This window comes from Alexandromys fortis, unplaced genomic scaffold, assembly GCF_014885135.2.
Source record: "Alexandromys fortis isolate MF-2015 unplaced genomic scaffold, M_Fortis_MF-2015_v1.1 scaffold_12, whole genome shotgun sequence".
Classification (NCBI taxonomy): Eukaryota; Metazoa; Chordata; class Mammalia; order Rodentia; family Cricetidae; genus Alexandromys; species Alexandromys fortis.
Window position 1 is genome coordinate 7,223,681 of NW_026067937.1, and position 24,116 is coordinate 7,247,796.

Below are 24,116 nucleotides of genomic sequence, written 5' to 3' on the forward strand. Positions count from 1 at the left end.
GTAGATTGTGTAACCTTAGCAGCTCTCCTACCTAGAATAGGAGGACTCCTGCTATGAATAATTCTTCCCATTGATAAAGCTGAACCAGCTAAATACTAAAGGTAACTGAAAACATCTAAACACCTTGAGGAATTTCTTTGATTTTTATGGGTAACTGTCTCTGCCATACCTGTGTGTTTGTGACTGGCAAAGCAGTAAAAAGGATTACTGTTACAGGCTTTGGCCTCCTTTATGAATACAGTCAGTGCTTCTTTTAGAAACTTCCCAGAGAGGAGTCCAGCTAAAGTGGATGTAGCAGTTTTCAATCTGAGTCAACCCTGGGGGGGGGGGGGTCAAGTGACTCTTTCACAGGGGTCACATATCAGATACCCTGCATATCAGATATTTACATTATGATTCATAACAGTAGAAAAATTACAGTTATGAAGTAGCAATGAAAATAATTTTATGGTTGGGGGGCCACTACAACGTGAGGAACTGTATTAAAGGGTCACAAAGCATTAAGTGGTTGAGAACTGCTGCCTTAATGTAAGCTAAAAGATAAGGGCCTGACTTGATGTTAGGTGTGTGCCATACTGTCCACCCTTTTACCTGCAAGCCCCCTTTTAGTCTCCTGCATGAATTTGCTTCAGTGTACGTGGAGCTGGCTTGAGAAGAAGTGAGTTTTAAGTGTGGAGTGACAGCCCTACCAGGAAGAAGAAAGAAAAACAGGCCACTTTTAATATAAACTTTTCGTAAAGAATGTTCTCAGTAGTCAGTTACCTTCCAAAAGTTCTCCTGAGTTTCTGTCTGTCCTGTCATCCTGCAGTACTCTACCATTCCCTCTTTGGATTGGCCTGCGTAAGAAGGGTAGACTAGTTCAGGCTCTCTGACCTGTCATTTCACTATCTCTGCCCTACTTCTAGAACCCCTAAAACATCCCAAAGCTTGATTGTCCAGACAGTAAAATCTACTACCAATTGAATTCACTCTAAAGGATTATGTATTTATTATTAATTATATGTGGGGCTCTGTCAGCATGAATGTCTGAGCAATCCATGCATGCTGTGCTCATGAAGGGACTGGGGTTACAGATACCTTGTGAGCTGCCATCTGGGTGCTGACAATCAAACTCAGGGCTTCTGGAAGAGGAACCAGTGCTCCTAATAGCTGAGCTATTTCTCCAGCCTCTGAGTTCACTTTTAACTGTGCTAGAGAGCAAGGGAAGATGCCTATATTAACTCTTTTCTATAATTATGAAACATTTATGCTTATAGATAAAAGATGCAGATATTAATAAAGGAAAACTAGAGCAAATTCCCCTTTAATTACAACTATTTTAACAGTTTAGTGTATAAGCTTCTAGATAATTTTTGGATTTTAATATTTTGCAAAAATTATATGATGCCTGTGGTTTCATGTTGCTTTTTTCACTATACAGAATATTCTAGATACTCTTTTGTGTTGACAAATAGAATGTTAGTTACTTCTATTGATAAGATTCAGGTCCTAGTTAGCTTTAAATGTTAATTTGACATAGCCTAGTGTTTTCTGGGAGGAAAGTCTCCATTAGGGAATTGCCTGGATCAATTGACTTGTGAGTGATTGTTTCAATTGGTAATTGATTATGGAGGGCCCAGTCCACTTGGTATCACCTTACCTAGGCAGCTTTTATTTTATTGTTAAATTTTATTGTTCATAAAAATCACCCAGGGGATTTATTAAAAGTTCTAAGCTGGGCGGTGGTGGCACATGCTTTTAAAATCCCAGCACTTGAAAGAAAGAGGCAGGTGGATCTCTAATAAGAGTTACAGCCCAGCCTGGTCTACAGAGTGAATTTCAGGACAGCTAGAGCTACGCGGAGAAACCTTGTCTTGAAAAACCAAAGGAAAAAAAAAAAAAAGAATTTCAGGCCCGCCCCCAGAGTTTTGAGATTCAGTTGATGTGGGCTGACATAGTCCCAGACTTTTTGAGAACCACTGTGCTAAACTTTGGGCTATTTTCCTTGCTTTTTGTTTGTTCGTTCTGTTTTTCTGCTTTCTTCAAATATAAAAGCATCTAAAAATAAGACTAAATGATTTTCAAATTTGAAAAAGAAAATGAAATATATAAAAATCCAGTCTTAGCAGGCAATGGGGATGCACGCCTTTAATCCCAGCACTCAGGAGGCAGAGACAGGTGAGTCTCCATGAGTTTGAGGCCAGCCTGGTCTACCAAGTGAGTTCCAGAACAGGCTCCACAGCTACAAAGAAACCCTGTCTCAAAACAGACAAACAAAAATCCAGGCTTAGGAAACAAGAGAGTTGGACAGAAGTAAGAAAGAAATGGGGATGGAAAAGGGAGATGGAAGGTGGGTATGGTCTGCAGAAGAGACTGGGATGGTTTCAAAGTCTCATTTTTAACAGAGAAATAGCAAAGTCAGGAAGAAGGAACAGGCTTCAAGAAGGAGTGTGAACAGAGGTGTTGAGTCAAGACAGGAGAATAATTAAAGACCATGCTATAGTTCTAAGAATAGGTTGAGTTCTGAAGCTAGAAGAACCATAGAAAACATCAAATCCCAGCCACTAGAAGTGACCTTGAAAACAAGAATCAGAACTATTAATGGATAAGAAGTTCCACAAGCTTTTTCAGACTCAGGCCAGCAGGGAACCCTAATTGCTCTTTGGGCTGAGGAGGGAGGGGGACTTAATTGGGGGAGGGGGAGGGAAATGGGAGGCGGTGGCGGGGAAGAGACAGAAACCATAGATAGATAGATAGATAGATAGATAGATAGATAGATAGATAGATAGATAGATAGATAGATAGAAAGATAGATAGATAAAAGAAGTTCCACAGGAAGCTGTGCATGTGTGTGTCGCTTTGGTGGAGCTTGTTTTAAAGGTTACCTGCCTCCAGATAGCTAGCCATCTCCTATACTGTGGATAAAGACTGCTTTTATAACAGCCTTGACTTTGTGAAAAATGATTGCTGGGAAGCTGTTGTTTAAATAATAAACTGACTAGATGTGTTTGATATTCAAATTGTAAAAATTTCTTTTCTAGCCAAACTTTCAAGAACATGTTACACAAAGCATGGTTTGTTTGTTTTTTGTTTTGTTTTGTTTTGTTTGTTTGCATGTGTATTCCTTATATATCTGTTCAGTTTAGTGAAATAGGAGATTTTTAATCTGTGAGCAATGCCTTAGCCTGTTATCTTAGTACTTAAGAGTCTGAAGCAGGACCATCATGAGTTCTAGTGGATTATACAGTGAGACTCTGTTTATGTGAATAAAATAAAGCAAATAAAAGGGTATAGTCATTTAGGTACATACCTGTGGCAGAATGGGGGAATGCTGGACTTCTAAGAAAATTAAAACTGAGTTTATCTAAGAAAGCACTGAACCAAAAGCATAACATACTAGTCTTAATCAAACTAACCTTTATGCCATTAGTAGCAGATATTTTCTCTATTTTGTGTTATTTACTTTCTTCCCCTCAGAATATGCTTTTCCATCTTTCCTTTCACTAGTATACTTAAACATATAAAAATAGTGTGGTTCTATAATTCATAATAATCTTTTTCTAATATTTAAAATTACTTTTATGTATGTTTTGCCTGTGTGTATGTATGTTTACCACTTATGTGTCTGGTACTCATGGAGACCAGAAGAGGGTGTCAATCGGACTGGGTAGTCATGTAACACTCGGTAGGTGCTGGGAATTGAATCTACATCCTCTAGAAGATCAGCCAGTGCCTTTAGCTGCTGAACCATCCCTCCAGCCCTCATACTAAGTTTTCCAAGTAGTTTTAAAGATAGAAGCAACTTGAAACTATCAGAGTAGGTTGCATTCTTCTGTCTGACTAAAGTGGGAGTAAATATAGAACCTGGTTCTAGCAGTCAGGTCTAAGGCATAGCCAATTCTTCTTTTTCCTTGTTGCAAGCCTCTAAAGATACTCCACTAAAGAATGAAGCCAAAAGATGTCTAGCAGCATGAAGTTTGTTAGATAGATCTAAGGATGAATTTTTTGTAATTACAAGACCTTTATGGTCTTTTTTTTTTTTAAATACCGATATCATTGTCGTGGAACACAATCTAGTTTGCCCTTCTGTGCAGAATTATAGGGTTTTCATTTAAGAACCATAATGGTTAATTAAAACCTAACTTGAATTCTTGTTAATATTCTTTTATTCACAAGAGTATTGCTTGTCTTGCACCAAGACAGAAACACTCGTTGGACAGAGTTTATTCCACCAGCTGAATTAAACACTCAAGATAGCTCAGCTGTCAATGGAGCATATGAACATGCTCCTTTGAAAATTAGTGACCCGTTTCAGTGTTTTTAATTTAAAAAGCTGTAGATAGGAATCTTGGAGGGTATAAGTCATTTTTATTTTATTTTCATAATGTCAACATTTACTAGCGTGGATCTTGACACAATAATTGGTATATATCATTTATTACAACACCCATGAAATAAAGAATTTGTCACATTTTATAAATGAGCAGGTGAGACTTACAGTAATAAAGTGGCTTGCTAGTAAATGATGGACCAAAATTTAACTTTTTGAGACTGGTTCTCTCTTAGCTGTCCTGGAACTCAGCTAGGTAGACCAGGGTGGCTTCAAACTCACAGAGATTCTCCCACCTCTGTCTCCCAAGTGCTTGGACTGATGGCATATGCCCCCAAACCTAGCTAACTTTTGGCTTGCCTTATTCCATGTTCTTGACCCCTAAACTGGATTGAATACAAGCAGATATAGGCTACACATGCATGTAGACTGTCACCACTTTCGGTAGGGCCCTTCTCCAATGAGTTTTCCCTTACATCTTTCTTTCCCTTATTGGGATCCTTTAGCCAAAATGGCTATAGTCCCAGAGCACCGGAATTGGTAGATGACCTTTTCTAAAAGATGATGTGGAAAGACAACAAAGAGCCATAGCATCCCGAGCATCTGGCTCTGACTGCGGCATAACTCCAGCTACTTTGGTTGATCAAGAACAACAGTGGGGAAAAACACTCCTTGTTTCTCAGGCCAGCTCTAGCTTCTGGCATAGGAGCCACTCAGGAACAGCTGTGGCCCCGTTAGTCTCTGTAGACATTCAGAGAGCACAAAGGGGAAAACAAGTCTCTTTCACTTCTTCCTTATATCCTTCCCTTTATCCTTGCGAAAGGAGACCTCTTCTCCTTGCTTTTCCCTTTCCCCTCTATTCTAAAAGTAATATTAGTTCTCTGTAAATATTTAGAAAAGAACAGAAAAGTATGAAGAATAAAGAAAAACAGTATCACTTATTCTTCCATTGCCCGTAGTGGGTTATGAAGTTTGGGAGTTTTGTTAATGCTGGTTCTTGAATCTCAGCTATTTCACATAATTCAGTGTTCTAAGATTTGGTTAAACCAATCCAAGGTACAGGGTTAGTGATATTAAATGAGAGATGCTTAAACTTAGAATACTATTATACTTTGCCTTTCAGGCTGTGTGTGTGTATACATGTACAAACGCAAATACACTATATATGTAAGTTTTGTTTTCTGACCTTTACTGCTAACAACCTTTATAAATGCATATATTTTTATCATTTGAATAAACTTTGATCCTTGAACCCCAGTTTGGGGTACTAGAATCATGAAAGCCAATTTGCCTTTACTGTTGAATAGAACATGGTGGCATGAAAAGATTCTGTGCAGTATTTTTTGTTTGTATTTTGGTAAATATGACAGTTGTAGTCTAATGTTTTTTGGAATAGGGAAAATGTAATGCAGAGTTGGGTTCCTAGTCATATAACCACCTAATTCATTGCATCAGTATCCTTACTGGTTAATATGTCTTACGGTGACAGAATAGTGCTCCATTGTAAAGCGTCATGACCACTTGCTCCAATCCTCCCACTTCATAGATGAAGAAACAAAACCATGTTCGAGACTTACCAAGTAGGTAAGGTATAACAAAGATAGGGGATATCATATTTCTTAAATAAGTTTTTAAAAAGTTATTCACAGATGATGGAATAACATATAATTCTACTGATATAAAAGCTCATATTGGATAAATTAATAGGAATACAAAGTAAACTTGGTATTGTCTAGGACCAAGGGGAGGGGCAGCTGTGACAACTTGCAAGCTTGGGTTTTCTTTGAGGAGTAATGAAAGACTCAGAGATGGATGGTGGTAATAGTTCCACAACTCTGGATATACCAATAACCTGAATATGAAAAAAGCTGAACTGTACTACTGTACCCCCTTTTCTTTTTTGAAGACTAGGTCTGCATGCATATCCTTGACTGTCCGGGAACTAGCTCTGTAGATTAGGCTGACCTTGAACTCACAGGGGTCTACTTGCCACTACCTCCTGAGCACTGGGATTAAAGGCGTGTTTCATGATGCCCAGCTCTGAAGTGTACACTTCAGTGAATGAATTATGAGACCTGTGGGTCTTACCTCAAGAAAGTCCTTGGGGAGACAAATTACTGCCTGATAATTTACTCCATCCTTCCCTTGAAGTGTTAGCCATGAATAGTGTTTTCTTTTGCTCTAGACAGGGATAAGGGTCAGGAACCTGCTGTTCACCTCTGACAGGGAGAAGCAGTGTATGTTCTGTAGTTATTCAGAGCTCAGGCTTCTGGACAGCTCCTACCCCAAGAGTAGCTCTAACATGGGTAGCTGCACAAGCTTGGGCAACTCCTTTGCTTAACTTTTTGATTATTGGGGTTTTTTGTTTGTTTGTTTGTTTATAAAATAGGGTATAATAGTATATACTTCAGAGGTTGAGAGGAAGGCTATAGGAGATAAAGTGCTTAGTATGACATCCTGTTAGTGGTGGCTACTACTTGCCCTTCTAGTCCTAAGGAATCCCTTTAAAAAGGGGACAAGTGGATCTGGGGAAAGCTACTTCCCTACAGAATTGAGATTTTTTTTCCAATCTTTTTCTGAGAAAAAAAAAAGAGCTACCCACTTATAAATAACTAGTTTCTATATTTGGATCAATTAGCACTTCTCAGACTTAGTAATACTTACAGATTGTAGATTTTAAGGGCCATTGATATCTCTTTGAGTGATAATGATATGCAGATAAATTGAGTTAAATTCTCACATTTGGGATATCTTGGTGTGGCTGGCTGGCTCATTCTGCAGGCCTGGGTCTGCCTGTCAAGTATGTGACCTTGTTCAGCCTAGCTCTCTGCTAATGCAAGTCAAGACAGATACAGCTGCCTTGGGTGTGTGCAGCTGTATGTCAGTATTCCTGATAGAAACAATGCACTGCATAACATCTGTTGTGCTGTTCTGGACCAAATTCCCTAGCAGAACTGCCTGGTGTCAAATTAAAAGAAAAAGCAGTTATGTTTCTTTAAAGACCACACCAGGTGGTGTATCCCTGCTTTAAAGTAAATGCCACTAAGATTCTTTATTTTTCCCCCCTGCTCCCTCTTGTTTCTCCTGCAACTTTATCCTTTGACTGTAACTCTTTCTTATTGGGGCCCTCAAAGCATAAGGATCTTCTACATAATTGTCTTTTTAAAATGGTTTTTAAAAGTAAGGTGGCAGCTGGGTGGTGGTGGCGCACGCCTTTAATCCCAGCACTCGGGAGGCAGAGGCAGGCGGATCTCTGTGAATTCGAGGCCAACCTGGTCCACAAGAGCTAGTTCTAGGACAGGCTCCAAAGCTACAGAGAAACTCTGTCTCGAAAAACAAAATAAAACGAAAAACAGCAAAAACAAAACAAAAAATAAGGCAGCAATGATTTTGAGTCACCAGATAGCATTATTAGAAAGCAAAGGGACTGAGCATAAAGTGGCTTAATAAAACCAATTCATTGTTATATTCACCCTTGCTCCTTTCCACACTGAAGGGAGACTTGATGATTTATTCTGCTGAGTGCTTTCAGAGGGCAGTGGAGCTGTCCATACTCCTCCATGGCAGCCACGCTGCTTCATGTTTTAAGTGTAGATTGTATTTGACATTTAATTTAGGAGCCTGGGAACCTAGATATAAAACTCTACTATGATAACAGTGATAAAACCAGCTAGACGTTTATTTAAGAGCCTGCATCTCCCCTGCTTTCCCTCCCTTTTCCTGTTGTTAAACCTTTCAAGAAATAAAATTACAGTATACTCAAGAAAAAGATGCTTTCTTTGGTAACTTAAAACTAAGTCTTCAAAGTGCAACTCTCAGTCTACTGTTGTCTATATGTAGATGCTTTTAAGGCTATGTGTGTATAAAATTTGAAGATAATGCCTCTCCTCTAATTGTCTCAGCATTTAGGTCGAACACTAAAATAAACAAAAATTGAAATAAATTTTGGAAGTTCACAGACTTTATGATGCTGATAAGTTTTTTTTTTCTATGCAGAGTTTATAAATACTTTCAGAGCAAAGTATTTATTTCAAGTGTGACATGCTTTCCTTTCCTCTGAAGATGAAAAAAATCAGATGACCTGGCCCACATAGCACAGTACCTATACCTGTCAGTGTGCTGGAGCCTTCATTCAATTTTATCTCTTAGAGTAGGATTAATCATGTTGTGTTGTAATTAATAATCTGAAAATGGAAATTTTTATTTTGTGGTACTGGAGAGTGAACTGAGGACCAGGTATATGCCAGGCCAAGCATCTTATCACTAAATTACAAACCTAGGCCTCGAAATGGAGACTTTTGAGGATATATGAAACAAGGAGTGAGCCTTTAGGTGATGTGGGAGTGTCATATATCAATCTGTTGATTTCATTGGTTAAGCAATAAAGAAACTGCTTGGCCCTGATAGGTTAAAACATAGGTGGGAGGAGTAAACAGAACAGAATGCTGGGAGGAAGAGGAAGTGAGGTAAGACTCCTCAGACAGACTCCATAGCTCCTCTCAGAGACACACGCGATGAAGCTCCGACCCAGAATGGATGTAGGCTAGAATCTTCCCGGTAAGCGCACCTAGAGGTGCTACACAGATGATAAAAATGGGCTAAATTAATATGTGAGAATTAGCCTATAAGAGGCTAGATAGAAATGGGCCAAGCAGTGTTTAAATGAATACAGTTTGTGTGTTGTTATTTCGGGGCATAAGCTAGCCAGGCTGCAGGGGTGCTGGGGACACAGCCCCGCCACTCCCAATGAAAACATTTAGGGACCTGAAAAGCATGTTAGTTAATGAACACTGTGGCTCATGGTTCTTGGTTCTTGGATATATAGATGTTGCTAAAATTCCTTCCCTTGAAAAGCGAGGTGAACAGTGTCTACTCTTCCTCCTAAGGTCTTAATGACAAACCAAGTTACAATTCCACTAAGGTTCACCCAAGAGAACCAATGAGTTTATTCAATTTCCTTACAGAGCAGTGGTGAAGGGGTTATGGGCAGTAGGACGGGTGAATTACAGTATCACCCCATAGCTGTGTAGACAGAACCTCTTCCCCACATCATTCCCCAACTATATTTGTGACCTCAAGCCTTTCCCAGAGACCAAAAGGCCATGTGTACTTAGGGCAGAATTACCTGCAACTGGTTGGGAGCGTTGACTACATATTCAATTAAGGGTTTCATGATCCTTTCCATCCCCTTCCCGAGAAGAAACATCAACAGACAGCAAGCCCAACTGTGATGGTCTTTGGTGAGCAGGTCCAGCTGGAATCCTGAAGATAGTAGTAGTTTGGTTATGAAGATGTCTTATACAACACAGGCTACCAATTTCCCACAGGGAAGAAAGGTTTCATCTGCACAGAAAAGGAACAGGGTACGAGGCAATCTGAGTGTCACAACCGAGGAAACTACTGTGTCACAGACTTTGTATAGGTGCTAAAGAGCAGAATGTGACTTATCCTTCCTACACATTCTGCTTTGCTGCTGTTGTAGTCTAGGCTATCTGAAACAATGCTCAGAGAGGTCTTGTCAAACCAGAGAAGGTGTACATTGTTTCCTAACAACCCGGGGCTCCTAAGGCAAAGAGATTCTATATGACAATCCCCACTTCTAAGAATGTTTTCCCTGTGTGCTCTCAGGAAACTAGAATCTCAGTCCCCAAGTGTAGAGTCTCTCTTTAAGAAAGCTTGCAAGGAGAGCCCAGAGAGTATCACACAGACGCCCACAGTGACTGTTCAGATACTGCTGTCTCTCAGCAGCAGCAGATTACTCCCTGGCCTGTGTGCTTGGAGAGTACACACAACTCTTCCCATTTGTTATTTTATGCTAAAGTCATAAAATATCTATGAGAATGTTGTTATCCTACTTACAAACAAACTTTTCTTTGCCTAAGCCTAAAGAAGTGGCTTAGCAGAGCCGGTCCTGAAAACCATTTTTCTAGTACATCAGGTACCCTGGGCTGTATCATTGTGATTCCCTGCAGGAAAGAGGACCTTGAAAAGAAAGTTCCATATCAGGTGTCCTTCTGGTTTCTGATGGTATGCAGTTCTTTTGGAGGTAGAGTTTCCCAGATATACAAGTAATTGACTTTGTAGGGAAGGTATTTGGGTAGAAAGACAAGTAGAATAGAGGCTGAGAGGTGAGTTTTTTTTCCCCCTGATTTTAGTGGAATCACTTTGAGTTTCTCTCCATTTAATTTGATGTTGGCTTTTGGCTTGCTGTAAATTGCCTTTATTATGATGAAGTATATTCCATGTATTCCTACTCTTTTTAAGACTTTTATCATGAAGGGGTGTTACATTTTGCCAAAGGCTTTTTTGGCATCCAATGAGATGACCATGTGTTTTTGTTTTTTTCTTTCAGTTGGTTTTATATGGTGGATTACATAGTCTGATTTTCATATTCTGAACCATTCCTACATCTCTGGGATGAAGCCTACTTGGTCATGGTGGATGATCTTTTTATTATTTATTTATTTATTTATTTTTGGTTTTTCGAGACAGGGTTTCTCTGTAGCTTTGGTGACCATCCCGGAACTAGCTCTTGTAGACCAGGCTGGCCTCGAACTCCCAAAGATCCGCCTATCTCTGCCTCCCGAGTGCTGGGATTAAAGGCGTGCACCACCACCGCCAGGCTGTGGATGATCTTTTTAATGTGTTCTTAGATTCAGTTTGCAAGTATTTTATTGAATATTTTTGCATCAATGTTCACGAGGGAAATTGGTCTATAATTCTCTTTTTTTCTTGAATCTTTGTGTGATTTGGGTATCCAGGTAACTGTAACCTCATGAAATGGATTGGACAATGTTTCTTCTGTTTTTATTTTGTAGGATAATTTGAGGAGCATTGGCAAAAGCTCTTCTTTGAAAGTCTGGTAGAATTCTGCACTAAAACAGTCTGACCCTGGACTTTTTTTTTTTTTTTTTTTTTTTTGGTTTTTCTATTTCCTTGAGGGGGGAGTTATGGGTCTATTTAAATTGTTTATCTGCTTTTGATTTAACTTTGGTAAGTGGTATCAATTGAGAAAATTATCTATTTCTTTTAGATTTTCCAATTTTGTGTAGTAGAGGTCTTTAAAGTATGACCTCATGATTCTTTGTATTTCTTCAGTGTCTGCATCATCTCTTCTTCTCCTTCTCTGTCTTCTTCTCCTTCTTCCTCTTTCTCTTCCTTCTCCTCCTCCTCTTCTTCTTCCTTCTCTTTTAATTATATATTTTTAATTAGCTTATAAAGTAGTGGGTTTCCATAGGTGTAGTGATGGGGCGAGAAGGCCTGCTTTTCGTCCTGCCCGGCTCCCACATGGTTAACTTTACACCCGAAATAACAACACACAAATTGTATTCATTTAAACATTGCTTGGCCCATTAGTTTCAGCCTCTTATTGGCTAATTCTCACATCCTGATTAACCCATTTCTAATGTGTGTAGCACCATGAGGTGGTGGCTTACAGGGAAAGATTCTTGCCTACATATGTCTCGGGTCGAAGAATCATGGAGACTGACTCACTTCCCTTCTTCCCAGCATTCTGTCCAGTCTACTCCACCTATCTAAATTCTGCCCTATCAAAAAGCCAAGGCAGTTTCTTTATTAACCAATGAAAGTAACACATAGACAGATGACCCTCCTACACCACATAGGTTTTTCATACATCCTTAGTTTGCGTTAACCAAACCACCACTTTATCCTGTACCCTATTTCCCCACCCTCTCACCCCTGTTTAAGCTTCTAATATTTCCATATGTACTTTCATATATGTGTTCTATTCTCTTTTAACCTACTGCCCCCTCTCCCTCTCATCAGATCTTTTTAGTTTCCTGAGCTCATAGATCTCTTAAGTTACACACACAACTCTGAAAATTCAAAGCTAGGATACACGTATGAGGGAGAATACTTGGTGTTCTTCTTTCTAGACTGGGTTAAGAGGTGAGTCATTTTTAAAATTGCTTTAGTCTTCAGTAGGTAAAATAGGTCTTCTTTGTATATGCAAATGTAATAGGCTCAAAAATATTATAAATTATATGTGGTTGCCCCCACAAACTTTTAGTGTCACTTTCTACCTCCCACTTCATTACAGTAGCTGTCTTTCTAGTTTATGCTGGGTTCAGATGGAGAGGACACAGGAAAACAAGACAGACTAGAGGCATTCTTGTCCGTTTTTATAGGTCCTGGAGGTCCCTGGAGACTCCTACTTTGTAGTCCTGGAGTGCAGGTCATCCAGAGTTCTTTTTTCTCAGAAGTGATACTAGAATTTTGTGACTGTGATCTCAGTTTCTACTCTGAGGTCAGGCAAAGACAGAAGCATCTTAAGAGCAAGCAATAATGTCAAGTCAACACAAGGATGCTATCCCTGGTGAACTGCTTTGTGCTGCTTCCATTTCAGTGCGTGTCACTGGGTTATACATCAAGTTGTCAATATAGTAAAGCCACAGCAGCTGACAACAGGACAAGCAGACTCATGAGGAGAAGATGCTTCACAGCGGTGAATAGATGTTCACAGTGGATAGATGTTCATGTCTTTTGACAATTGGACTATGTCACTCTTAGGTACTTGGAGTGTACAGTTGCTGTTCACTTCTTGATTTGATTAGCAGAGTCATTTGCTTATTGGGCCCTTTCAAGTACCATATATTTGCTTTGTTTTGTTTGTTTTTTTGGTTTGGTTTTTTTTTTTTTTCATCACTCTTTGGGGGCCTCCCACCCAGCTCCCAAATAAATACATGGAGACTTATTCTTACTTATGAATGCCTGGCCTTAGCTTGGCTTGTTTCTAGCCAGCTTTTCCTAACTTAAATTATTCCATCTACCTTTTCCCTCTGGGATTTTACCTTTCTCTATATACCTTTCTTTCCTTAGTCCATGGTTGATTGTGTGGCTGGGTGGTTGGCCTCTGGTGCCCTCCTCTCCTCTTTTTCTCAATCCTCTCTTCTCTTTGATTTACTTTCTCTCCTGCCTAGCTATTAACTGTTCAGAGCTTTATTAGACCAATCAGGTGTTTTAGGCAGGCAAAGTAAAACAGCTTTACAGATATAACAAATGCAGCATAAAGGAATGCAACACTTCTTTGCATCATTAAGCAAATGTTCCACAGTATAAATGAATGTAACACATTTTAAACTAATATTCTACAACAGAAACCTCCGAAACACATTGTCCTCTGATATACATGCTTAAGGCATGCATGTTTATGTTGAGGAAAGAGAACGGTGGGGGAAAGCGAGGAACTAGCGTAATACCATATGTAGGGAGCTCAAAAGCTTAGGCTCAAAAACCAAATTTCACAGTTTAGGGAATAAATACCAGAGGAAAATAGAGGAAGCATGGAGTATTTTGATTGAAATGTTGGATTATTGTCTGAGAGAATGTGGTTTGGAAAGTTAGAGGTATAAACCAGGTCAAAAAAATCAAAGCTAAGGTCTCCCTTCCAATGTAGTGAGAATGAGGAATATAAATAGTCTCTAATATTGAAAGGATCAAAGGTGGTGTTTGAAGTCAAGGTAAAAAACCTAAGAATTCAGAGCCAAGGAGAGATGGGAAGGGAACAAAAATTAAGATATAGTTGGAAGTTTTAGCTGGATTCGAGGCATAGGGTCACATCAAATATCTTGTCACTTAGAATTTTGTTTCAGAAAGTTGGTGTGGGGAGAATGGACTGCATTAGGGCGACAATAGACTGGGCAGAGGAGGGCTGAACAGGAGAGCTGAAACAGGGGTCTGGGTGTTTAGTGAGGATCAGTGCAAGGTGGAGAGACCTCCAGCCATTCTGTAGAAGGGCAGAGGAAGTGTGGTTTCCCTCAGAACCAGCTGCCTACTGCTATGAGCAAGCCCTGGGAAGAGGAAGATGAAACTGACTTGAGTTGGTATCATCGATACCTACCTAAATGCCCTTACTTTGAATGGGAGGTAGGAAGGCACATTAGCGTTTGATGAAAAAAATAAAATCATATAGTTAGAAGGCAGGTTATGTATTCATAGTATACAAATTTGGACTCCAGTTTGCTACTTACTTTGGGCAGAGTTAGATTTCTTTCCTCACCTTAGTTTCTTCATAAAATAAGTATAATGATAGCTACCTCACAGTACCACTGTAATGGCTAACTGAAGTAATCCACAGTAGTGCTTCCTATAGTCCCTAACGTGAGAGACACTGGTAAACAAAAGCAGCAGTGGTACAGAGGAGTGGGTGGTGATTCCGTTTGAAGTGTGTTGGCTTAGGAAATAGGAGCGTGTCCAGCCCGGCAGAGAAATACTGAGGTGAGTTACATGGAGAGACAATCCAGACATCACAGGCCTTCTCTCAAGGGAGTAGTAATTGTATTCCAAAGATGGGATAAAATTAGGAAAGCAAAGTCTAATGTTTCTCCTTGCTTCCCGCAATGTCCAGAGACTTTCGGTTGTCACAGCTGAGGTAGGGAAGATGCTGCTGACTATCCTACAATGCCTTAGCTTTTCTTCACAGCAAGGAATTGCTAGCTTCAAGTGTCAGTGGTGCAGGAATGAAAACTCTGAATCATAGTGACCTGCGAAGAGTGTATAGAATTTTCTAAAAGAAGCTGGTAATGAGGGAGCTAGGAAGTGCAACAACTGTGAGAGAGAATTTAGACTGCAGGCCTAGTGCTTTGTTATCAACACAGGGCTCATGAAGGGAAGTGTAGAGCAGACACCACACATGGCCGCTTATCTCTGGAGGCATGCAGGGAAGATAGGAATGCTGGTTTAAGAAAGATTGGGGTGCTTATTTGTTTGTTTTTTGATTTTTGTGCTTACTGGGGCTCTAAGCCAAGGACACTGCATACCGGAGGCAAGCACTCCACTACTGGGTTGTAGCCCAACAAGAAGACTTGAAATATCACTTTACTTAATGTCTTCTTGAACATTCTCAGTGTCAAACCTGAGGAAGTTGGGTTTCTAACTAGGTCATGAGAATGACTTTACTGAGAATGTTGGTGGTGGAATGTAGTTCAGAGTTCACATCTGCTATGTTTCTAAACTGCTTGATAATTTTCATAGCCTGAGAAATGCACTGTTGTTTTATTAATAAACTAGCTTTTCCAGTCATATATGAGACATGAACTTGGGTGATCTTGTCATTGAAAAAGACCTAGTTTTCTGGAATACAGTTTTTATTAAGTCATGATGCTTTCCAGCTTTCCATGAAGCTTTTCATTCTTGTTCTTTTAAAGCTACCTCTGATTAGTAAAAAGAAATAAAATTTGGTTTCCTATAGTTCAGCTAGCAAAGAGTTAATAGCTTTTAATTCATGTCAAATGCTTTGCATAGATTGTTTTTAGTACAAGTTTTTTAATCCAAGGTTGATGTGTCCAATTATGCATGTGTGAAGTGCCCGTCTACATATTTCTTGGACCTAGCCTAGCTAGGAAATATTAAATACAAGAGTATATAGAATATATCACAGGATAAGAGTTAACTCTTTAAGATATAAATCATTTATACTGGTGGGGACCTTATGAGAACTGATGTATTAAATATGGAAATAACTTAATAGAAATGAACTTCATCACCAGGTGTGGTGATGGTCTTCATAGGCCCTTTTTCTTGTTATTTATAGTTCTACTTCTTCAGTGTGTGTGTGGTGCACATACACATGTATAGTCTGTATGTAAGTGCAGAAATTGATGTGCAGTGTCTCTAATAATTGCTCTTCATCTTTCAAACTTAATTTTTCATGTGTATTGTGTATGATTGGCATACTTGTGTATGTGCATGTTTGCATGTGGGTAGATGTATGTCTGTATGCATGTGGAACTCAAAGCTTTCAGTACAGTTAGTCTCCTGATCTTTGTGATTATAGGTGGGCTGCAATGCCTACCTGACATTTACATGGGTTCTGGGGATCTGAACTCTGCTCCTCACACCTGCAGGGCAAGCACGTTAATCTCTGAGCCATCTCTCCAGTCCTACCTTATTTTTAAGACAAGAGTTCTCACTGAACCTGGCGCTCATTCTTTCTCTTAGTCTGACTAGCTAATGAGCTCCAGAATCTGTCTGTCTACTCCTGCCCCAGCACTGGGGTTACCAGTGTACACTACTGTACCCATTTTTATGTGAGTGCTGGAAATATGAAATGCAGGCCCTCATGTGTACACAGCAAGTACTTTAACAAATGAACCACCTCCTAGTCCCTTTCCTGTTCCTTTTCTCAGGCACACAGAGTATGGATGGTTGTTTTAAAACACCTATGAAACTGGGGATGTAGCTCAGTAGTAGAACATTTGCCCTGTACTTGTAAGGCTCTTGGTTTGATCCCAAGTATCACAAAAACAGCAAAGCAAAATGAGAAAATACAGTTTTTAAAATAACTTATTTTATTCTCTTGGGTTTTTATTTTGTTTGCCTTTCTTATTTCTTAGCCAAACACTGCACACACATGTGTGCGTATGTGAATGTGTGCATGCGTTTGCATGTGTGTGTGTGTGTGTGTGTGTGTTTGGTTTATAGTTGTAGTAAAATAAGACAGTAGCATTTTTTTCCTACTACATTGAAAAATGTAACAGTTTGATATTATGCAGTATTGATAAGGTTGTAGAGCAGTGCTTCCTTTTGCACAATGTTGTGTAATTGCTCCATCCTCTTCAGAGAGCAGTTTGGCAGCATCACAATAACTTTAGCATATGTATGAAATCAGCAGCGCAGTAAGTTTAGCATATGTGTGAAATGGCTTACTGACTTAGATCTCTGAAGACACTCATGTCAATATTAAGAGTTATTCCTCAGATCTTCATTGTTGTAAAAATTTAGAAATTGCACATTTCTGTTATGAGAAGAATGAATGGGATATATCTTTATATTTTGCAAGTGATAAAGGTAATACAAAAGATAAAGGTGCTTTCTGTATTCACCAACCTTTTAAATGGAAAAGCAAGACATATAAGCGTATATTCATGGTAATCTATTTATAGAAACATCCAGTTTTATGTGTATGTGAGTAGCCAATAAAAATTAGAACACATACTGAACTGGTAGTTTCTTTGGGTTTTATTATTGTTACTGTGTTTTGACTTTGCAAGACAATCTTAACATACTGACCAATAGATCTCAAAACTTTGATTCTCCTACCTCTGCCTTCTAGGTACTAAGGTTTCAGGCAAGTACTACTATTCCTGGTTCAAACTTTCTCCTCTTCCCTTTTTGTTTGTTTTTGAGACAGAGCCCTCTATAGCCCAGCTGTCCTGGAAGTCACTGGTAGTTTGTGCTAGCTTTGAACTCTTGACTCTACCTAGTCTCTGCCATGCTGGGATTATAGACATGAGCTGCCATATCTGGCTAGAAATTATACTTTTTTATCTTATATATTCTTCTATTATAATTTTAAAGTAGTTATATATTACTGGTTTATAAATCAGTAAAACCCAAAGCAAAAAAAAAAAAAAAATTAGTTCCTGAACAATAAAAAGTTACCAGGAAATTTGTCAAAGGTTTGGAAGAATATTGTTGAGAGCGTATTTCTAAGACTTCAAAATGAGACAGCAACCATAATTTGTATTTTGAGCTGGACTATGTAACACTATTTAAAAAAACTCTACCTTTTCTATTTCTTTATGTTAAATCTACACTTCTTTCATATCTGTGTTCTACAGGTAACTCGAGACCAGATGAAGGTATTTATACAGCAGGAATTTAAGAAAGTTCAGAAAGTGATTGCTGATGAGGAGCAGAAGGCCCTTCATTTAGTGGACATCCAAGAAGCAATGGCCACAGCTCATGTGACTGAGATACTGGCGGACATCCAATCTCACATGGATAGGTTGATGACTCAGATGGCCCAGGCCAAGGAACAACTTGATACCTCTAATGAATCAGCTGAGCCAAAGGCAGAGGTAAATGAAAGTGCTGGTGATTTTTAGCAGGAGAACTATGGGGAGCCTGACTGCCATGTTTGTTAATTATGGAAATGCCCACGTGTGATCTCTAAACATAATAAACTAAAAACTTGGAGAGGAGTTCAACTAGTATAGACACTAGAGTGCAGGTATTAGGTACTAGGGTCTATACCTGGCTTTTCGGCCTGGCAAAGTATTATCCAACGTAATTTAAAGGAATATAGTAGGTGGGGCAGATGCTAATCATAGTTAAGAAGATAAACCAAAAATCTAAAGTAGAGGACAAGTGACAGATACATTCCATCTTAAGCCATGAAATGAACATAGAAATGATTAACGTTATTTTAGAGATGAGAACAGGGCTGGGTTAAAATGAGTCAGGTAAAGCCTAAAATAGTACAGAGTAAAAAATTACGGATCTAATTTTCTGACTAGCAAAAGGGTGCTTCCTTCCCATTGAGTGTCTAGTGGATCTGTCTGTATACATTGAAGGCATATTTGCTGGATTAAGAGCATCACCTGGGACTGCATTGTGGCACAGCTACTTAAGAGAATGAGAAGGGAAGGTCACTTCCACCTGTAGAGTGAGACCCTGTTTCAACAAGAAAACCAAAATTCTTAAGAAAACAACAAAACAAACAATGGAGCATATTGTGAGAAAAAAAAAGAGAAACTAACACAAACAAAAGACACAAGGTAAATGTGAGTCAGTATTACTTAACTCTATGCATTTCATAACAGAATAAAGTGGGGATATTTCAAACAGCATATTTGGACATTTCCAACTGTATATCTATCAAGGCAAAAGCTAGGCATGGTGATAACTAGCTTTAATTCCAGCACTTAGGAGGCAGAGGTAGGCAGAACTCTGTGAGTTTGAGGCCAGCCTTGGTCTGCACACATAATTCTAAGCCAGCCAGGGATATACTGACTCTGTGTAAAAATTGGGGGAAGATCTGGAAAGATGTCTCAGCAGTTAAGATCACTTACAGAAGATCTTTCTGGGGACCTAGGTTTGGTTCTCAGTATCTACATAGTGGCTCACAACTGTCTGTAACTCCAGTTCCAGGAGATATAAAGTTTTCTCTGACTTCTGTAAGTTTCTGCATGCACATTTTGCACAGACATACACTTAGGCATATACACATAAGGAAGGAAGAGAGAGACATCTAGAAAACCTAACTAACATGACGACAAGCTTGACTATTATAGATGAATCTCTATTAACATATATTTCTTAATTATACATTGCATTTTTAAATGAGCTTAACAAACAATACCTTAATCAAGAGCAGAAATATACATATAACAAAATTAACCTTAAATTTGTATCAATAAACTAAGATGCAATGCAAATCTTTATTACATATCCCCCTTTAAATGTAAACAAACATTTATAAACAATATTTGGGAATTTGGACGTAGTTCTCTCCAAACTGCTTCCTGCTTTTTGTTGGGCAAAGTAAGTTTTGGGGGTGTTTATGGCGACCTTTTGGAGGATCTTGGTCCACCAAACCACACCAGTGTGGAATGATTCCACAGGTTCTCATCCTCTTTGGAAACAAAAGAAGAACCTCTTTTTCAAAGCAAGGTATCCTTAGACCCAAATTTTGGAATAAAGATACCTTTAAAATACATAGGTTGGTTTAGCTTAGCATCCCATACAATGAAATGTCTCTCTCTACTTAGCTCCTTCACAGTCAAAAAATTCAAAGAAAACACAATAATATACACAATCCAGACTCTCTGTATTTTCCATCTTTATGTGGCTTATTTTTCTTAATTTATTACTTTTTCTACAAGTTTAGTATTTATTTTATTATCTTTAATCTGTGACTGACTGTACTCTTTTATATTACATTTACTGTCTCTTTATTCCTTTTCTTCTCTTTCCCAAGCCTACGTACATTTTTTAAACACAGTGTGTCTCATTTAGAGGTCTTTTATGTCTGAGTCTGTCCTTATTGCATATGTGTAATCCAGGACAGCTTTTTAAACTGCTAAGCACTTCTTAAAAACCTTAGTAGCAGCATATATAGGGGAAATACAGCCCTGCCTACTTGCTCCACCCAGTCTGTTCACTGCCTCTGAGGCTGCCAGGTGGGAGCTGTCCTTACCCTCAACTCCGATAACCAGTTGGCCCATGCTTCCACCAAGTAACTTGCAGCACCCATTTAAAAGCTCGGCATTCTGAAAGAGCCAGAGTTCACACTGGCAGCACTGCCCATAAAGCGGCCCCTTCAAAACATTGTGGCTTTTTTCTGCTACTGCTGAACTTTTTTTTTTTTTGGCCTAGAATTCCTTCCCAAACTCTGTCAGGTTTTAAGTGGATTTTAGTTGGCCATGTTGGTGCCAGTTTGTTGTAGGGAGTCCCGGCTGCTCAGACTCCTGAAATAATTACACAGAAACCATATTATTTACAATACTGTTTGGCCTATAGCTTAAGCATATTTATGGCTAACTCATCTCCATTAATCTATGCATCACATGAGGCTGTGGCTTACCAGGTAACGTTCCGGAGTCTGTCTCTGGTGGGAGTACATGACTTTTCCTGACTCTGCCTTCTTCTCCCAGCATTCAGTTTAATACCCCCTGCCCCTGTCTAGCTCTACTCTTTTGCCCTATCACAGGCTAAGACAGTTTGTTTATTAACCAGTGGTATTCACAGCATACAGAGGGGAATCCCACATCAATATAATAAAGGGACAAGAAAGAAATGTTAAGCTCAAAAAAATATGAAAAATAATAGTTCTCAACTTTCAGTTGAAAATGTAAACCTTCAAATTTAAGAAGTAGAGCAAACCCAAACAATATAAATTCTTAAGAAATCCACACTAGGACATACTAAATTAGACATCTGAAAATGAATGAGAAGGGAATATGCCTTGAATATAGAACTCCTGAAGAGAAATTAGTTACAGAAAACAGCACTTTCATGAAACATGGTATATATGTCTTAAATTATAGGTTTTATCTTATATGTTCTCAAAAATGATTCAAAATTTTCAGTTAATTTAAAATGCTAAATATATTTTTGTGTCCTTAGTATTTTCAGTAGTATAAAAAGAATTGTTTTAATTTTTATTTTTCAGTTTTTTTTTTATGTAATACATAAAATACTTTTCCTTTAAGACAGGTTTCACTGTGCTACCCAGACTGACCTCAGATTTCTGGTTCAAGGGGTCCTTCTTCCTTTGCCTTCCAAGTAGTTGTAACTTCTTATACTGTCCCCAGCAACACATGAACTTTCACCTTGTATTTGTTTTGTTTTGTTTTGTTTTAGTTTAATATAAGTACAGTTTTCTGCCTGCATGTATGGATACAGGCCATAAAAGGGCACCAGATCTCATTAGAGATGGTTGTGAGACATCATGTGGGTGCTGGGGATTGAACCCAGGACCTTTGGAAGAACAGTCAATGCTCTTAACCTCTGTGCCATCTCTCTAGCTCTCACCTTGTATTTGTAACCTTGTCGAATTCCCATATTAGTTATACCTGTAGCTTAATAGATTCTTTGGGGTTTTATGCATCAGCAGTCATGCTATCGACGACAGTCCTGCTTCTCCCTCTAAATAGGCCCACCTGCGCAGTGTCTGCATGATGGTGAAGATCTAGTCTTGCTTTGTTCACTGCTGTAAGGGCAGAACTCAGGGTGTTAGCATTGGTCACGGTGTTTCCAAGTACTCTTCATCAAATTAAAATTTTCTTAGTCATAAATTATACTGAATTTTTTCTTTTGTCTTCTGTATCTATCAATGACTATGGATTTTCTGTATTGTATTGTAATTATTAATTGCATTGGTTAATTTTACAATATTAAACTAACCTTATATACTTGGGATAAAGTTTTATTCAATCATGATGTATTATTTGCTAATTTAAGGTTTTATGACTTCATGAGGGGTATTGATCTGTAACTTTTATGTTAATATTTTTGTAAGTTTTTGGAATTAGGTATACATTTGTTTCATAATCCAAGCAAAGAAGTATCCCCTTCTGTTTTCTGAGTTTCTACTCTATCAGAATTAAATATTAAAAATATTTTATCCAAATTTTTATTATTCAGGATAATATGCTTAAGAAATAATGGGTGTCTGGGTACTTCCTGTGTCTCCTTGCAGTCTGCAGTCTGACCTTTACCTCTGCCTCAGTGTCCTCCTTCCATTTCAGCAAGGACTTCACAAAATAGGAGGATACAGTATAGAGCTATTTGGGCACTTCTAGAGAGCATGTGTTCACTCGGGAAGCCCGTTTGCCAGTGAAGTGTCTAGCTAACACTCCTGCTAGTTTTTACTCTGTTTTTACTCTGTTTTACTCTGTTTTTACTAGTTTTTACTCTGTTTTTACAATATTGCCCAAAGACTTTAGGCCCCCCTCCAGGTATGTGTATGAAAAGTGACCCGAATGTAAAAATAGAATGATATGCTTATTTTAATCTGTAATTCATGAACATTTCTATATTCTGCCTAATGTATATGGTTTTTGTTGTTGTTTTGTTTGTTTTTGTTGGAGATGGGGTCTTATGTAACCCTGGCTGGCTTCAAACTTGCCATGTGGCTGAGAATAACCTCTTGCCTCTATTATGCAAGTGCTGAGATTTCAGACCTATACAACCTCACTCAATTTATGTAATACAGTGGACAAAACCCAGAGCCTTGTGCATGCTGGATGCACTGCCAACTGAGTATATCCCCCAACACTCTCACAGTTTTTGAAAGGAGAGTTTTGAGTTACAATGAGATAATCCTAGGAAAGGTTGTTTCTGGGGAGAAATTGTTAAAAATGAAGTGTACATGTCTTAAGTGTTTATTTTTGAATTAAAAAACCCACTAGTTTTTACTTTGTGTCCAGGTATTGTTAGAAAAATGTGAGTTTGCTAATTGAAATTGAATGTCATATTCTCAATATGAGCTATATCCACTATCATTTTAAATGCCTAGATGGGACTAGTACATAGCACAGTGGAAATGTTCACATAGCATATTAAGGTTCTGGGTTTGCTTCTGGGCACCCTGAGAAATCAAGAGTAAATTACTTGTCTAATATATCTAGTGTTACTCTGTAGTGAAGGAGATATGATTCAAAGCAAGTTAAATGTAGAATCTTAGGAATTGTTGTAATTTAATTTTTGTGGTATTTTGCATGTTAAACATATGCAAAATTATTACTAATTTTTACCATCTTTAATGAATGCTGTGAAGCATTTAAATTCTCAAGAAACAATAATTCTTAGGGACAATGGTTGTCTTACCCTCATTTTTATTATTTAACTTGTCATGATTATTGCAGGTTTACCTGAATGAGCAGATTTTAGATTCAACTTGAATCTTGGTGAACCTTATTTCCACTGGTCAAAAGTATAAAGGAAAGGTCACTAAAAGAGCACTCAGGATGTTGGATGGAGGGATTTGGGAATATTGCTTAATCTAAGAAGTCAGTTCTATTATTTGTAGCCAGAATTAACTTATAATGGCAATAAAAATTAATATTAAATCCTGCCATATCTTTGCCTGAACTCCTAAGTAATTATTTACTATATTCTTATGCACCTTAGATATGAACAATACAGTTTCTTTTCAAATGGTTGAAATCCAGTGAGGGAGATACCATGTGGTACTGTCACCATCAGTTTCCTTTTGGTGCTAGGTGAGGAGGATGAACTCCACAGGCACAGAGATTAGAAAAGAACATCATTTTCCCAAGCTCTCCGCGAGGAAGTGTTGACAGAGGTCTCTGTCCCACCTGGTCCTGCAGCCATTCAGTCCCAAAGAAGTACACAGAGGTCTACTACATTAATTATAAACTGGTTGGCCTATTAGCTCAGGCTTCTTATTAATTAATTCTTACATTTGGGGTACCAGGACCAGCATGTACATATTTTTTACCAGCAAGTTATAGTCATCTGGATGTTTGGTGACGTCATCTAAATAGACGTATACTTTGTAAATGTGCTTGTTTCATCTGTGTTCAGTCCTTCAATA

At 38.5% G+C, this 24,116-nt stretch overlaps 1 protein-coding gene across 2 annotated transcripts in view; it reads left to right on the top strand.

Annotated features, from left to right (window-relative positions):
• Nucleotides 1–24,116, top strand: part of Trim44 (tripartite motif containing 44) — a 104,852-nt gene that overhangs the window by 18,964 nt on the left and 61,772 nt on the right. For both annotated transcript variants that reach the window (XM_050146994.1, XM_050146995.1), the window contains exon 3: nt 17,893–18,132. In XM_050146994.1, the coding sequence (XP_050002951.1) occupies nt 17,893–18,132 (240 nt within the window). The remainder of the gene's footprint in view (nt 1–17,892; nt 18,133–24,116) is intronic.